Source organism: Kogia breviceps, chromosome X, assembly GCF_026419965.1.
Source record: "Kogia breviceps isolate mKogBre1 chromosome X, mKogBre1 haplotype 1, whole genome shotgun sequence".
In the NCBI taxonomy this organism is placed as follows: Eukaryota; Metazoa; Chordata; class Mammalia; order Artiodactyla; family Physeteridae; genus Kogia; species Kogia breviceps.
The window spans coordinates 44,123,401-44,140,807 of record NC_081330.1 but is presented as its reverse complement, the minus strand read 5'-3'; the positions used below and the strand labels follow the sequence as shown (position 1 = coordinate 44,140,807).

Sequence of the window (17,407 nt, the reverse complement as noted above, 5' to 3'; positions counted from 1 at the left end):
CTGTAAAATGTGGAATAACATTACCTACCCTCATAAGAGTTGTTTTGAGGATTGAATGAAATAATGCATATAAAGGGCCATGCCAGACATATCGCAAGTGCTCATAAATATTAGCTAGTATTTAATTATCTGACAGTGCCTCATGGTTCTATGCCCATAGTCTTTGAGGCATTTGTGAAGCAAATGAAATTGACGACCATTAGTTTATTTAATATGTTTCCTTAATATGTTCATTTGCCCATACTTAGCCTACTGACTTTCCAATGACATGAGGATAGTTGTTGTTACAATGGCCTAGCATTTACACCCAAACTTTGTGATTCTGCACTCCTTTTCCAAGACCCATTTGCTGGCCCCATCTCTGCCTCCTCTCCCACTCTGTTAGACTTGCCCCTACAAAAGTACCCTGTGTTACTTTAAGATTTGAGGATAAAAAGAGAGTAGTCAATTAAAGAAGTGTTTACGGGTGGAAGGGAGCACTTTCCTCTAATCTACCCCCCATATTCCACAATTTCTTCACCTCCTGTGTATTTATGAGATTTCTGTGGAACAGAAAGGCCGTCACCTATAGGAGGTTCTGAAGGTTCATTTGTATAATGTATCACTAGTGTCTCTTCTCTGTAAGTAAGGGCAGCAGGTTTTTCAGGTGGAACTTGCTCCACACTCCTTACCCTAAACTCGTTGCATTCCTGGGATATTAAGTCACTGAGGCTGGAGAGGATACGTGGGGGAAAACATGCCTGGTCCAGCATGAGGCACATTTTTCTGTCCTGTGTGTCTCCACTCCAGCTCTAATTGGCTTGCCTTGTTCACTGTGTGTCTCTGTGTTCTCATAGCATCTGACTCTTAAGTAGCTGATTCACATGGCTTTTATGGACCAAATTATAGTTCCATACTGCTCTTGCTCTTAATGGAAGGCATATTAACCATTAGGGAGAAATTCTTGCTTGAATTCCAAAGAGGCAGTGTGTTCTTCCGGAGGTTTGGTAGATTGTTTCTTTCAAATTCACCTTGAACAGTCAGAGGACAGTGCTGTGTGCTTTTTATGACAACAACCTACATCTCCATCATGAAAGATGAGAATGAGGAATGCGGGAGTTAGGTTGAAAAAGGAAATCTCCACTGCTCCAAAGCAAGTCACTTCACTCTCCCCCCAATTAAGTATGCAATCCTTTTAGCCCCAAACAGTGGTTGAAGATGGGAAAACCACACTAGACATATCAGCAAATAGGACAATTCTGGCTCATAGCCCTGCTACTTAGAAGAGGGATCTCTTCCAATATAACGTCCTGACACTGTATAAGAGGAGGGGAAATGGCTAAAGATAAATTCTTAACATGATCCCAAGAGTAAAACTGGATGAGAATGAAAAGCCTTAGGTTAGATTGTTCACAGTTCTTCACAGCACTGTGGTGGGCACAATCTCATCAAAATATCCAACTCATATAAGATATAAACATTAAGATACATAAGGAAGGGAGAACTTCATTCATCCACTGGGGGTGTGGGAGTGAGCAGATGGTTGATAAGCATATGCTCCTTATTAGAAAATAAAATCCTATGGGCAGAAAGCAGTACTGATGATGATTTAACGTGATCTCATTTCTCTCCTCTGCCTTCACTCTACCTTGGAGTGTTAGCCACTCTCCCAACCCCAAACAACATAAAGGCAATGTCCTAGCTATTATTACCTCTCTCAACCCCAAAAACCAAATCAACAAAATACTCAGGATAGTAGGAAACACAAAGCAATCTTCATTTCTTCCACACATTAGAAACATGTTCAGTTACAGTTCAGCTTCTCTGAGATCTACATCAATGTTGGTCAAAGAGCAGAGAAAAGCCAGGTTGGAGGGAATCCCTGATAAGGAGGCATGAAGTGAGAGCTTTGATTCAATCACTCTACTCAGCACAGTGGAGGCCCATGCAGGTCCCTGAGATAGTCATTCTGCTTTATGCCTTGAAAGAAACCCACTCTGTACTCCCTCCTCAGAGTGTGCCTTTGAAGGGCCACTGAAAAGAAAGATCCTTGATGAATGATCACTAGTAAAATCGTAATGGAGAGCTAACTCATTTAAGGAGCAGCTCTTTTAATAGTGGGGTTTTCCTCGTAATCAGTGTTTCTCACTGGAATTAAAAGACCCCAGCCACATTCACAGTTACAGGTTTCACATAAGTCAGACTATTTCCTTGGGAGGTACCCATAGCTGATAAGCAGGCACATCCTCTGATCAGTCACGATATATTCTGGTGGGATTCTGGGCCATTCAGTTCAGCCCACAGAAACCTCAGTAATGCTCAAGCAAATGAGTAGAGCTTGAAGGTCACAGAGAGCCTTAGGTGCATGGAGGTAAGTTATCTCATAGGGCAGCCAGACAGCTGACCTGAGTGGGAGGAATGTGAATGATATCTCTGACCCTCCCAGGTACACAGTGGTTACCTTGGTGTCCAAACATAGCAGTCAATCTTAAGGAAATAAAATCTATTTGGGGGCTGCTCTTTCTTCTGATAGGCTTATAGAAAACTCAAAACAATGTCCTGGTGGGTACTCACCCATGAGCCTCATCGTCTCCTTCAATTTAACAGTTGCTCTTGGCAACCCCAACCCATCCCAAAATACCCAAAAGACAGAATCAGACAATGCTTTGCCTTGTTTCAGCATCAACGGATGGCTCTGAGTTCTGAACTCTGCCCCGAGGGTGCTGGTAGCAGCAGACACAGTGGAGATAGTCCACTACATTGTGGGTGAAGAGTGAGCGCAACGGGTGCAAGTACTGGAAGAAAAGGAGCATGAAGCCAATGGAAATCAGATAAGCAATAATGAGCTGCAAGGCAATCAAGGAATGACAGTAATTCAGTAACACTTTCACTCCAAAGAACTTAAACACCAAGACCATGATCACATTCTCTAACAATCTCACACTATAGTGTAGGCCCATGTGTCCCCAGTTCTGACCTTTCTCAACAAGGTCGCTGTCTGCTAACTTCAACTGCAAAGCTGACCAGCAAGAGAAGTTGATGCCCGCATAGAGGACGGTCACAGAAATCAACACCACTAAGGTGCCAAGCCGGCTGAAATTTTTCTCAATGTTATTGGGCATATGGGCACCACTCCTCCAGAACTTAACCCAAGGCTCAAAGAGGATGATCAGGAAGTTCAGCAATAAGAAGGGCACAGCCTTCAATTTCAAGGTGGCTGAAAAGAGCACGAGAATCATGAGGCGGGAGGTGATCTCCAATGTCCGCCAAATCGTGATGCACAGGACTTCTAGTGGCCCAAGGCGAATCTTGTATTCATCGTACTTGATCTGGATAGCCAACATATTGCAGAGGGTGGCCCCATAGGTGACAGATATCAGGGAAAAGACTATTAGCACAGCTGTAAGAAAAAAAAAGAAACAGAAGAAAATAGATAATCAGTCCATGTTGGTGAAGCTTGTACTCTGACCCAGAGGTCCAGAGAGATGATAGGTGAGACTCCAGGGCCCAAGTTAAGAGCAAACCTACGAATGAACAGAGCTATGTAAACAAACAGCATACACAGAAAGAAAATGGAAATAAACTAAAATTTTTTGCATGACAGGGATTGGGGCAGTTTTTATTTTTTCTACATTTCTCTAGTTTCTAAATTTCCCATGAGATAAGAAATGAACATATACTGGCAATATTTTAATAATCATATAAACATACAAAATAAATGAAAAAAACAGTGGGCCCCAGAACCATCATTGAGAGGTCACTAGCCTTGAGAGGTCACTAACACAAGAAGAGTACATATAAAGGGAGGGGCAGCATCTACCTGATGAAACAAGCTTCTGAGAAAACAGTGCTGGAGGCAGAGAGAACTTGATCTGAAAAAAATCCAGTCTTAGGAGACTCAGAGAGAATGCCTTTGGTTATAGAAGTCCCTGCTTTGAAGAACATCTTCTTCAAGGAACTAATCTTGTTTGTGTATGCTTCTAGAACATAAAATATATACTGGAAATTCCATGAGGGCAGAAGGGACCACGTCTATTTTGTTCACTGCTGTACCTAGCACATTGCCTGGAGCATAGTAGGTGCTCAACAAATGTCTGTGGAATTAATGAAGAATTCTGAGTTTAGAGAGGCACCATAACATACCTACGATTAGAAGTGCTTGGTTCGGCAGTGTGAGAGCTTGTGTGACTCACTGAATATCCATGTGCCTCGGTCCCCTAGGTCACTGAGATACTCTAGAGTTGCTTGTATTACTCATCAGCAATACCAATTTCCCAATGCTTTGGTATACTTTAGGAATCCCCAAACTTCTGGCAGAGTGGTTTAAAAATTTAAAAATCCCATTTCCTAGCCCATAACATCCATACCACTGTGCGTTAGAGTACGGACCCTGAAGGATCAGGATGCCCTCTAATCCTGCTATGCTAAGTCTCAACTGTAGGTCACACAGTGGCTCTTTCCTTTTCTTCCTTTCTTTATATCAGAGGATACCAATCACTAAGAAAAATCTAATGTTCTCAAGGAGAGTGAGACGCCGGAGTGTACTCATCCGAAAGAAAAGCTGTAGCTTTCTGTTCCCATAAAAACACTGGATCCAGGGAACTAGAGCCATTGAAATGTCAATTTAATCTGCAAGAAAAGTAAAGACCTTCCAATAGAAACCCAAAAAGAAGCACAGCATTGTTTCCGAGATCTTTTCCAGCTCTAAGTAGAGGGTTGCAGTCTCAAAGACTGGAAGACTCTCTTAAAGTGTCTACTCTTACCTTTATTTTTATTATTTATTATTTTTTCCAGCTTTATTGAGATATAATCGACATATAACATTGTATTAGTTTAAGGTGTACAGCATAATGATTTGATATACTCTTAGCTTTATAAACCACTCTTAGTCCCATCCTCAAGAGTTGATGCTCCTTGTGGAGTTTGGAACATCAGGGCGTATGTACAGCCAGCCAAGTGTGGTGATGCTTTCCCTTAAATTTAGAACTCATTTATTGATAGTAGTGTAATAAAAAGCAGAAAGCCTGATGCTTCCAATAAATGTAAAAACACCTTCCATCTGTCTGCCTACAAAAAGACACATGCCATAAGAGGTCATAATGCTGCTCGTGAAATTTGCTCATCTATGCTGATCCAGATGGCCTCCCAGAGAAAAAGGAATAAGAAAAGGGGTAGCAAAGAGAAGACAGGAGGATGGGTGAAAATGAGGAAAACTAAAACCAAAATGTAGTTCACAAAACCTTAAAAGAGAGGGTGTTGTCAGAAAGTTTTTAATAGGAGAAATCACTGAAGAATTGAAAACAAGGCCTTGTAGAAAGCTTCCCTTACATCCTTTGTAGAGTGACCTTTAGTTAGAAACACAGATCCTAAAGGCAGATGTCCTGCATTCCAATCCTCTTTGCCATCTATTACTTATGGAACCTTGTGGGGGAATTTGCTTAACCTCTCGGTGCCTCTGTTTTCTCATTTGTAAGATGTGGATAATAACAAGTATCTCATAGTGTTGTTGTGAAGATTTAAATTAAATAATTAGAGAAATGCCTGGAACATAGTAAATGCTATCTGTAAGCTCCTATCATCAACATCATCACCATTCTCTATTTCCAAAAGTGCAGGAGATGCATTTACTTTGCTTAGGTGCTACCCTGACACTTAGGAAATCAGGTGATTTCAAAACTGATAGAACACCTAGATATAAGCCTTACAAAAATGTGAAAAACCTATAATAAGAAAATGATACAATTTTACTGAAGTATATTTTAAAATATTTAATGACACGTACTTCGGTAAACTTGTATATAGTTGGCCCTCTGCATCCACAGATTCAACCAAAACCATGGATAGAAAATACTCGGGGGGCTTCCCTGGTGGCGCAGTGGTTGAGAGTCCGCCTGCCGATGCAGGGGATGCAGGTTCGTGCCCCGGTCCGGGAAGATCCCACATGCCGCGGAGCGGCCGCTGTGCCTGCGCGTTCGGATCCTGTGCTCCGCAATGGGAGAGGCCACAACAGTGAGAGGCCCGTGTACCGCAAAAAAAAAAAAAAAAAAAAAAAAAAAAAAAAAAAAAAAATACTCGGGAAAAAATTCCAGTTAAGTTCCAAAAAGCAAAACTTGAATTTGCCATGTACTGGCAACTATTTACTTAGCATTTACATCATATTCATAACTATTTACATAGCATTTACATTGTATTAGGTATTATAAAGTAACCTAGAAATGATGTAAACTATACGGCAGGATGTACACAGGTTATACACAAATACTACACTATTTTATATAAGGGATTTGAGAACTTACAGATTTTGGTATCCACAGGGGGTCCTGGAAACAATCCCCTGCAGATACCCAGGGTCAACCATAGTTTTCTTGCTACAGGTCTTACATATTTATGGCACGGAGTGTAGTGATGCTGCACAGATGTATATTTATCTCCAAACTCATCAAGTTGTACACATTAAATAGGTAGAGGTTTTTGTTTGTCAATTGTACCTCGATGAACTGATTTTTAAATATTTAACGAAATGGAGAGTTAAGTTATCTTCTAATATGAAATTGATTGATCCTGTAAAGATGTAAACTCCCTCCAAAATAACCTAAATAATTGAATGTGATCCCAATCACAGTCTCAATAAAATGTTTTTTCTTTTGTTGTTATTGTTTTGCTTTGTTTTGTTTTCTGGTGGGGGAATTGACAAATTGATTGTGAAAATTCATTCTGTTTGGAGGATCAGGCTAAATTGCTCTACTAGATATGAGCTGTGAAAGGCCTTTGAAAGGCACAAGACCTAAAAGCAATAAAGAATTTGAATACATAAAAATTTAATACTTCAAAATGCCAGAAAATACTACAAGTATATTGTCTCTTACATATAGTGTGTTGCACATCTGTTACATGTATGACATGTATATGCACATTAAAAATGTGTGTATGTACACACATACAGAACATTATACAAATGTATACATACACACTTATCCACAGCAGAGAAAGGATTAATAGCCAGAATAAGCAAATAGATCCTCCAAATTCATAAGGAAAAGATAAACAACCCACTAGAAAAAGTAACATATAAATAAGATATTTAAAGAACAGAATGACCAAACATGAAATGATGCTCAGCTTCACTCAAAAAGAAAGTAAATTATTAAAACAGTTATTTTATCATTATATAAATATTTAGTTTAAGATATAAAGAAACAGGCATCTTCATACACTGCTGGTGGGAATACAAATTCATGCAACCTTTTGGCAGTACTGCTAAAATTCTAAACATGCATATCTTTTCTCCCAGCAATTCTACTGCTAAGAAGTTATTCTACAAAGTCTCATTCCAGTACACAGATGCTTATAAAGAAGTTCACAGAAGCATAGTCTGTAATCAGATAAAAACTTTTTTGCATGGATGGAAAAATTATAAACAAACTTTAATCCTACCAACAGAAGATTAGGGAGATACGAAAGAATAGTCGAATTCATATAAAGGAAATATATAGTATATTTATCATTATTATTATTATATATATAAATAACTTGAAGAAATATTGGCATGCTTTTGAAAAAAGCATGCTGCTGAATAGAATGTTTAATTTGCCTTTTTTGGCAAATATATATATGTATACACATATATATGTTGTATGTATGTTTATATTTACATAATAAAAAGAAGTCTGCACTACTGTGTATAAAATAGATAACTAATGAGAACCTGCTGTATAGCACAGGAGAGAAAGAAAGAAAGAGAGAGAGGGAGACAGAGAGAAAGAGAGAGAGAGAGAGGGAGGAAGGAAAGAGTCTGGAAGGATATACACTAAATGGTAAACAGATTACCTTTGGGAAATGAGATTACATCTCGTATTTTATATATATTCTGTACAGTTTTGAGTCTTTACCATAACCATGTCTGATTTTTATAATTAAAAAAATAAGGACCAAAAATAGTAATACATGATCATGGTAAAAAGAAATCCGAACCATATAAAAGGGTATAAAGTAAAAGCTAATAAAAGTCAGCTGACTTCTCATTTTCACTCGCTAGAGGTAAATGGTTCCTTGCATATCTTTCTAGAAATAGTCTGTGCATATACAATTACCTGCAGGCCATCTGGTTTGTGCATGTATTACTTTTATAATGCATACATTTTAATTAGATGATTTAATTACCCTCAAAATTCTCAGTAGGAAGAGCATCATCATTTCCAGATTTTTCTCCCCATACTACTGTCAATTCTAGGTATGTAAAAAGCTTCAAGACCAGTAGAACTTCATGAACAATTCTTAGTAGAGAAAAAAAGAGGGCACATTTCCTCCTTTATTTGAAACATAGGGCTTTGCCAAGCAGGGTCAGCACCTAATAATAAGGAAATGGTCCAAAGCTGTACCCACAGCTGTACCAGCTCCAGCCCAAGCTAGAGGCTTACTCATCTCAGGATCCCTCTTTTACAAGTGGGAAATTAAGACAGTGACCTCTTTGGTAACTTCCTCTAAAGATTACTGAGAACGTCAGAACCGGGACCAGGCCTGACTCGCGTCAGTATTCATTCCACACCCCTTTTTCTTTCTCCCCACTGGAGTTGGAAGGAGTGATTAAATCAGTGGTTCCCAAAAGTGGCTGATCAGAATCAACTGGGGTACATTAAAAATGCAGATTCTTGGCCTCCCCACACTCAGATTGATTCAGGTCTGAGTATGGGATGTAAGTTTTAAAGGAAGCTTTCATCCAGTAATTATGTTTTCTCATGATCTGTAATATTTGGGAACCTCCTACTTAAAGGCAGCCATCCCTAAACCAACCAACCAACCAACCAACCAAACACACTCAGTACAATTTAAACACTGTGGGTAGGGAAAATGTCCTATTGGCTGCTGGTATTACTCGCTTCTTCTGGGTCCAGAGAGGGTTTATCTGTGGCATTTTTAGTCTAAATACCTTACCCCAGTTTCAGAAATCTGGTAAGCCTGAGATGTCTGGCTCCCCAAGTTGACTCTCTGTGCTGTCCAATAGAAGTAGTTCTATAATACCAATAGAGTAATCACTAGGCACACATAGCTACTGAGCACTTGAAATGTGGCTAGTATGACTGAGGAAATAAATTTTTAATTTTAATTTAAATAGCCACATGAAGCTGGTGGCCAGTATATTGGACAGCTCAGGTCTTGATTTCTAAGACCCTTGATTTCAGTGGAGCCCTCCCCTCTCCTGGCCCCACTCACCTCTACCCAGGGGGACATCTGCAGAGATCAGGGTCACATAGAGCTGACAGGTCAGCTGGGGCACTGAGCCCAGGAAGGCTTGGATCTGTGACATACGTTTGTAGGCACTGCGGTGCATAGCCAGGGTCCGGATGGAGTGGCCCACCTCCCATTCTATCAGCACCTCCTCGCCATTTATTAGCATCTTCTTTCGGGTGAGGCTGACGTAGGGCTCCTCCTGCCCTCCTTTCTTCCACAGTGTGAGGTACTTAATCATGGCTTCCAAACATCTGCAGAAGTAAAGCATCATGAGTACTTAACTAAAGCTGTCCTAGGAAGGAAAGTTGTAGTGAGGGGGGAAAAATAACTCAGGAGGGCTGTGCTACTTTTTGCCATTCCTTCTCTCCTGTTCTACTCATTTCTCATGAGGCAAGGAGTTTTGGTCATGCCTTCCATGTGTCACTTCAGTCTAAACCCTTTGTGTTGGGTTGGCAATCGACCAACCTAAGAACACCAATTCAGAAGTGTTTGAGGACTTAAGAATAAGCCTGGGGCTTCCCTGGTGGCGCAGTGGTTGAGAATCTGCCTGCTAATGCAGGGGACACGGGTTCAAGCCCTGGGCTGGGAGGATCCCACATGCCGCGGAGCAACTAGGCTTGTGAGCCACAACTACTGAGCCTGCGCCTCTGGAGCCTGTGCTCCGCAACAAGACAGGCCGCGATAGTGAGAGTCCCGTGCACCGCGATGAAGAGTGGCCCCCGCTTGCCACAACTAGAGAAAGCCCTCGCATAGAAACGAAGACACAACACAGTAAAAATAAATATAAATAAATTAATAAACTCCTACCCCCAAAATCTTCTTAAAAAAAAAGAATAAGCCTGTGACAGAAAAATAGCTTGAACACAAAGACATTAAAAATGTGTTGAGAGAAAATGATGAAGGTTCCAAAAGGCTCTGGTTTTCATAACACCTCAGGTTCCTGAGGTAAAGCATTCCTTATTCAAAGCTTTCAGCTCCATAATCAGAGGTTTTGAGCTCTGCTTTTTCAAAACAAAGTCCACAACTGTAACTGTCTCAGCCAAAAAGTCTTGGAGGGGATCTTGAAAAACCTCTCAAATACACAGGAAAGCCATTTAGCAACGAAGGTACTTAAAAGGCTTGACAACTCAGAACCAAATGTACTATGTACCTAGGGAACCTCAAAAGATCTCTTTAAAGGTTTTTCTGGGTGCCTCTTGACCTGTTTGGGAACAATAGCCTTTTAAACTTCATTCTTTCTCTACAAAGAGTAAAACATCCTTATGAGATCCTATCATCCTTGAAATAATATTAAGACCACATTTCCTGCTGTACCCGTCCCATATCCCCCATATAAATCAGAAGTCTTTAGCAGTTCTGATGTGGTGAAAAGAGAAGCAACTGGAACATCTTGTTTTGGAACACCTGAGTTACCACTTCCTACACTCACACTGAAATAAATGGAAACTGTGAACTATTTCTTCTAAGTAAGAACAGTTGTGTCAAAAATTAAGCAGTCTTTCCTGATAGGCTGAGGGCACCGGTTGCATTTATCTTACCCACTGCCCTTATCACATAGTGGGCATTTGATAAGTATCTGCTGAGTAAATGAAAGAGTTAGAAGGAAAAAAAGAATACAGGGTGAGAAGTGATGGAAGGATAAGATAATAATTAATAATGGCAATGTAATTTAACAAAAAAAAACAGACCAAAGACAAGCTCAAATTTATATGCTCTCTAGGCCTTTGGCTCCCAATAGAAAAGCTTGGAACAGCGCTGGCTGCCATTCTCCACAGGATCCCTTTTTTAAAAAAAATTATTTTATATTGGACTATAGTTGATTTACAATGTTGTGTTAGCTTCAGGTGTACAGCAAAGTGATTCAGTTATACATATACATATAACTATTCTTTTTCAAATTCTTCTCCCATTTAGGTAATTACAGAATATTGTAATTACCTATTACTAGACCTATACAGTAGGTCCTTGTTGGTTACCTATTTTAAACATAGCAGTGTGTATATGTCAATCCCAAACTCCCAATTTATCCTTCCCCCCACCACCTTTTCCCTTTGGTAACCATAAGTTTGTTTTCTAAGTCTGTGAGTCCGTTTTGTAAATAAGTTCATCTGTATCAGTTTTCCACAGGATCCCTTTGAGATTGGTGCATGTGTACCAGCCAAAAGCATGTAGTTTGAAACATCCATGTTGTAGGGAAAACTCTAAAATCCAGGAGAGAAAAAGATGGAAGGAGAGAACAGAAAAGAAAAAAAAGCAACTTTCTCTTCTTATTCAGGAAAAATGCATAAGTGCATTTCCAACAAGAGAGTTTAGATTTTAACCCAAGCCCATCAATACTACCGCTGAATAAAACATTGGGGGAGGGGGTGGCATGAAGAATTCTGTTTATGCTTCTATTCTTAAGGCCATTTACTGGTTTAAATAAGTGTGTTTGCCTTGCTTATAAGTGGCAGCAAATGAAAGTACATTTTCATTTTCAGAAGTATCTTTGCATTTTATATAAGGGATCCAGGACCTTCAAACACCTTCATGTGCCTAATAGCATTCAACAAGTTCCTGCCTACCTAAAAAGTAATTTGCCTCGAAAATAAGCATTATCAAGGATATGATTTATGAGCTTTTAATTATTTTTTCCCTGCTGTGGGGTAGCTGACTGAGATTATAAATGCTTTCCAATCATTTCTAGTGGGAGCTAAATGACAAAAATGAAACATAGTACTCAACACTCCATATGGACGGTCCAAATCAAAGATGGCTTGGGAGGCCACAAAGCAGAGAGAAGTCGAAACAGGGAGCTGGGGCAGAGCTTACTGAAATTTGCATCTTAAAAGTGATTGATCCGTTAACTCAATATATTGCATTTGAAAAGGGCAAGAAGAATGGTTTCCTTGCTCCTCTAATGACATCTCTAAATGACATCTTGGTTCCAGGTTCGAGATGAGGTCTTCCTTTCACAATGTAACTTCAAAGATTTAGAACTGGAAAGGCCCTTTAGATTACCTAGTCCAGAGGTTGCATAGGCCAGCTGAGTCACATCTGACGAACAGCTGTGGCGTGTCTGGCCCAGACAGTGCTTTTATTTAATTACCAAAATCAGTTGTCAACATGTTCAATCATTCTATTTCACATAAAATCCTGTCTTGGGAGCTTGTCCTGAAAAGTTGGGACCTTGGCGATACTGGGTCTGAATTCCAAAAGGGAAACAATGGTCTGGAGCTATAGAGAGGCTGGCCTCCTTTAGGCAGCTCTTGCGGACTCCAGATTGCTACAGTACTCACTAACGCTCCATCATTCCTCTAACACCGAGACTTCATTTTTACTTATCATCACACATGAAACTACTGTTTTTTCTCATCCTTGGCTTGCTTCACTCATTTATGATACCTGCCTGGTCCCTGTAAGTGTTTGAGTTTGCGATCCATGATGTAGCCCAACCCATTTATTTTACAGATGAAGGAACTGAGGTTCAAGGCATCTTCAGGGATTTCACCAAGGCCATGTAACTAGTCAACGACAGAGGGCAAACTAGATTCCAGGTCTCCTGAATTCCAGGCCACTGTTTCTGTTGATGTCTCATATTTTCGTTGATGGAGCGTAATCAACTCCTCCCCATTTAAACATATTGATAAAAAAATTTTTAAAGGGGACAGTTCCATCCTTAGTTTCAGACTGTGTTTATTTCTAAAGATGAAATATCTTCCCATTGCAATTACAACATCAACACTCTGACCCATATTCCTCAGCTGACTGCAAGTTTCTTCCTCTCTTGCAATCAAGATAAATTTGGTCCATTCTTTCCTACTGACCTCAGAAGTTTTGCAACATCTCCCTACCTTGAAAATCACATAGCATCCATATGAGACTTCTGACACAGATGCCTGTATCCCTAGGATAAGGCACATTCTTTCTTTTTTTTAAACATCTTTATTGGAGTATAGTTGCTTTACAATGGTGTGTTAGTTTCTGCTTTATAACAAAGTGAATCATCTATACGTATGCATATATCCCCATATCTCCTCCCTCTTGCATCTCCCTCCCACCCTCCCTATCCCACCCCTCTAGGTGGTCACAAAGCACCCAGCTGATCTCCCTGAAGGCACATTCTTGTCCCTTCAAAGCAATCTGAATGGAAAGACTCAATACTATTACATTGTGCTACAGCATCCAGATGGAGAGATAGGCTATCTTCCTTTGCCCCCTTCTAACCGTGTACCTTTATTGAAGAAAGATACAGAGATAAATAGGAGACCAATAAACTGACAGAGAAAAATAAACTACAACGGGTTCGGGTACCAGATAAGCACAAATGGCTTAAAATACTTTCCAGATGTCAAATAACTCCAGAAAATTTGAAAATATCAGTAGCAGCAGCCCGAGCAACTCAGGGTAAAGAAACTGAATGTGAGATGGGATGGAGAGGGTAAGGAACTTCCATCCAATTTAAAGAGCATCTAAAAGGCAGTCAAAATAACACACTCTGAAGTTATAGCCTGTGTTTACACAGGCCAATTGACCACATCAATTGGTCTCATACCAATTTTCACAACCCGAATCCAGATAGTAAACATTGTCAAATGAAGTCTTATTAATGGTACCATACATGGTTTCGGAACACAGGTACATGCCATATGTTCATTGTGGTGGCACATAAGACTGCAGATAAGACTTTTTGGATGGTAGGCAGGGAAACCAAGAGTGGGAGAGAATGGGAGAATTGATTTGATTCGAGGCACAGTAACAGTCTTAAAAATATTAAGTTCATCTTTCTCTGCACAGTTGGGGGGTAGGGGAGGAGGGTAAAGATCTAAAAGTTGCTCACCTGATAACAGGTCCCAAGAGGATTAGATGCATAAACAATGATAGTGGCTTGTCTTTGGCCAGATCTCTGTGGACAAAAATGAGGGTCAACTGGACCATAATGGATGAAAACATAAAGAAGGAAAAGGTGTATGTCATCCAGTAGGTTTCACTATTCTTCCGATAGATTCTAACCATGTACAAGGCAGATGCTGCCTCCCCACAGTACAAAAACGTGGAGAATAGGATGCCAAATGGAAAGGTAAATCGGGGGCTGGTCCCACGGATGACATCTTTCTCCAGAGAGGATACTGGCTCCACGTTTGGCTCCTCAGGAATTTCAAAAACTCGGTCCATTGTAGAGGTTCAGACTGTTGTGGTCTGGCCTTCAGAGCACTCCCATCCCCACCTCCCAAGAGAACCCTGTAGCCACTGCAGTGCAAGTATTGGTGAGGAGAGCTGTCAAGTCCAATTCCAGAACGGAGATCTACTAGTTAGAGCAGGAGACCGCTCTCTTCTCGTCTCAAATTAGACTTGTTGGAGTATGGGATGAAGAGCCCAGGAGTACCACTTTGAAACTAGACTCTTGATTGGCCCAGGAATCCAATCGTCAACTACGTGCTGTGGAAGTTGGACAAGGCAAAAGCAAGCATCTTAGCGCCAAGTCCGGAGTCCAATTCCAGGCGCGTCAAGAGCCATGGGGACAGCCGTTTCCGTGGCGGCTCCGCCTTTCGCAGCCCACCAGGCAGGGCGGAAGCCACTCTCTCGGGGGCACCGACACTCAGCAGCTCCTCTTGAGGAGCCCTGACCAGTGTGCTCTCTCAAATTAGCCAAGAACTGAACCAGGGTAGAAGAGGGGGCGCAGCCTGAGCGTCCCTTCGGGGATCCAGTTCACTGCCTAGGTACCCTAGCTAATGCTAGGCTGCCGCTATTAGCTCGCCTGCTCGCCGGCGGCCTCTCCGCACCCGCGCTTAGTCAAGCGTTCTCACTGCGGCTCCTCCAATTCCCCAAGCTCCGCCCCCAAGGCAGCCAGGCTAGGGGCAGGAGCAAAGCCACAACCCCGGCCCCGAGCGCAGTCGCCAGGGAGAGAAGCAGAGCGCGCGCCCGCTACAGGATCAAGAAAAAGCTGGAAGGGCTTCTTTTCCACAGAGAAACTTTGCTAGCGAAAAACACGACGTGCGGGGGCGCCAACCCGGCCCGACGGATGTCGGCAAACTCTTGGACGCCGTCTGCTGCCGGGGTCCTGCCTGGCTCGCAGTTCCAGCTGTGAGAGGTCTGTGGCTTCAGGAACGAAGGCACCGATGGCGGGGCTGCACGAAATGGGAGAGACAGCTGGGGCCAAACAAAACCAGCCTGCGAGTTCCAGGGCGGGCAGATGAAGGATGCTCGGTGCATAGAGTCGCGACAAAAAGGGGCTTGGGCCAACCTTCAGAAGCACTTCTCATCACGACCCCTGGACCCTGGAGGGAGCCACAGCTTTCCTCTTCGCCAACAGCAGCAGACCCCCAGTTCTACCCCGCCCTCCCTAACTAGCTCGCTCCCACACTCGCTCAAGCCGGGCGGTTAAGCAGGAGTGTCTCTCTCGGCCTCAGGGTTGAATTTCCCTAGGTCCTATTGCCCTACAGATTTTATCACGGTGGAGCTGGGGAGAGACCTGGGGAGCAATTGGGCCGTAGAGTTTCCTTTCCAAGCGAGAGTGTATGTAGCAGAAGGAAGAGAAAGAGGGAATGTCAAAGAAAGACTCAAGGTCAGCCCACAGACCCATATTATATGCCTTGATTCCTCCACTTGCAAAATGAGGCCAGGATGGGAAGTTTAGAATGAACTTTCAGGTCTTTGGCTGTAAGGTCCGAAGAGGTGCCAAATAGAGGAGCCAGGAGAGCTGTTAGTAAAAACTGAGAGGGGTGTCTTAAAGAGCTCTGAAAATTGCCTAGATTCTTAAGAGCAATCTTCCCCCACCTCGCTGAGCTTTTGTTTCTGTGCCTTCATTTGCATAATTCTAAACCCCAGGGGAAAAGAGAAAACATCTGCCTCCTGGTAATAATATAAATGTAGTCGAGCCTGCTCCAATCTCCTTTTGCTGCAGGAAGTCAGTAAAAAGGATCTATGTGAGGAGTGGCCAAGTAGCAGCCACCAAAATGATGGCTTCAAGAAAGGCTTAGTCTTGCTGTTGTATTGGTTTTTAAGATTCCTGCAGGGCTTCCCTGGTGGCGCAGTGGTTGGGAGTCCGCCTGCCGATGCAGGGGGCGTGGGTTCGTGTCCTGGTCGGGGAAGATCCCACATGCCGTGAGCCATGGCCGCTGGGCCTGCGTGTCCGGAGCCTGTGCTCCACAGTGGAAGAGGCCGCGACAGTGAGAGGCCCGCGTACCGCAAAAAAAAAAAAAAAAAAAAAAAAAAAAAAGATTCCTGCAGTTGCTGTCTCCTTTCCCCAGGGCTGATTCAAGAACAGATCAGCTTCAAAAGGTTGTTGCTTTTGAAGCAGATGTCTCATCTTGGTCTGTACCTGTGTTAGCAGCTGGGTTAGGAGGCTGACCCTTCCTCCTTTCTGTTTCACAAGGCGGGGCAATGCTATCTGATAACACTTCATACATAGTGTTGACGGCTTGGGCCTTTCCAAAAGGCACAAAGTTCTCTGCCAACAGTATACAGTGCAGAACTTCTTGTAGGCTTCTTCAGGATCTATTCCCAAGATGGATCACAAGTGAGAAACTCATCTGTTTGCTGAGTTGGGATGAGTTGGCCACCCTGACATGGGAGACTGAAGCTAAGAAGACTGTAGAATCTCCACGTTTTTCTTTTAGCCTCTCTTTCTTCCTTGTGCCCTTGTCATTCCCCAAATACACAAATCTACACTGCCTTCCTACTTTGTTCCAATATGACTCCTTCTGTCTGACATTTAAGGCTCTCTATAATCATCAGACTATTTTCCTCTCCAACTTCATTGCCCACGCTACCCTTCCACACCCTTTGCTCCAGTCCAGCAGGTTTTCTCACTTAATCACACTTGCCTTGCTCTCTCAGTGCCTTGTTGAGGCCGTTTACAACCCCCTTCACTCTTTTCTCCATTAGCCCAAAGCCTAACCTTCTTTCAAGGGTCAGTTCAAGTATTACCTCCTCCAGGAAGCCTTCCCTCACCTCCCCAGCTCTCACTTTTCCCTCTGTCTTTGTGCTACTGGCATGTACTCTCTTGCTCTAGTCCTTCAACTCTTTCTGTTTGCCCTGCCTCCTAAACAGAAGTGTAGACTCAGGGAGGGATGCTCAATTAATGTTTATTGTGGTTCTTGTTGATGATAGTGATTAACAAATAGTGATGATGATGAAGCTTTCTCCCCTGTGTTTCCTCCAGGAAAACATACAAGACTCAGGCACACTCATCTCTAAAAGCTGTAGCCACTGTAGTTGG

General features: G+C 42.2%; 1 protein-coding gene across 3 annotated transcripts in view; it reads right to left on the bottom strand.

Moving 5' to 3' along the window:
- Window positions 1-364: 364 nt before the first annotated feature.
- The window catches only part of XKRX (XK related X-linked), a 70,482-nt gene continuing 53,439 nt past the window's right edge, over window positions 365-17,407 (bottom strand). Inside the window, exons 2-4 of one of the 3 annotated variants that reach the window (XM_067023447.1) lie at window positions 14,027-14,092; window positions 9,190-9,458; window positions 365-3,379 (exon numbers count right to left, since the gene is read on the bottom strand). In XM_067023447.1, coding sequence (XP_066879548.1) covers window positions 2,634-3,379; window positions 9,190-9,458; window positions 14,027-14,092 — 1,081 coding nt within the window. In that variant the 3' untranslated portion in view covers window positions 365-2,633. Of the gene's footprint in view, window positions 3,380-9,189; window positions 9,459-14,026; window positions 14,452-17,407 lie in introns of those variants that run through there. The other 2 variants (XM_059051058.2, XM_067023448.1) reach the window with 2 other exon arrangements.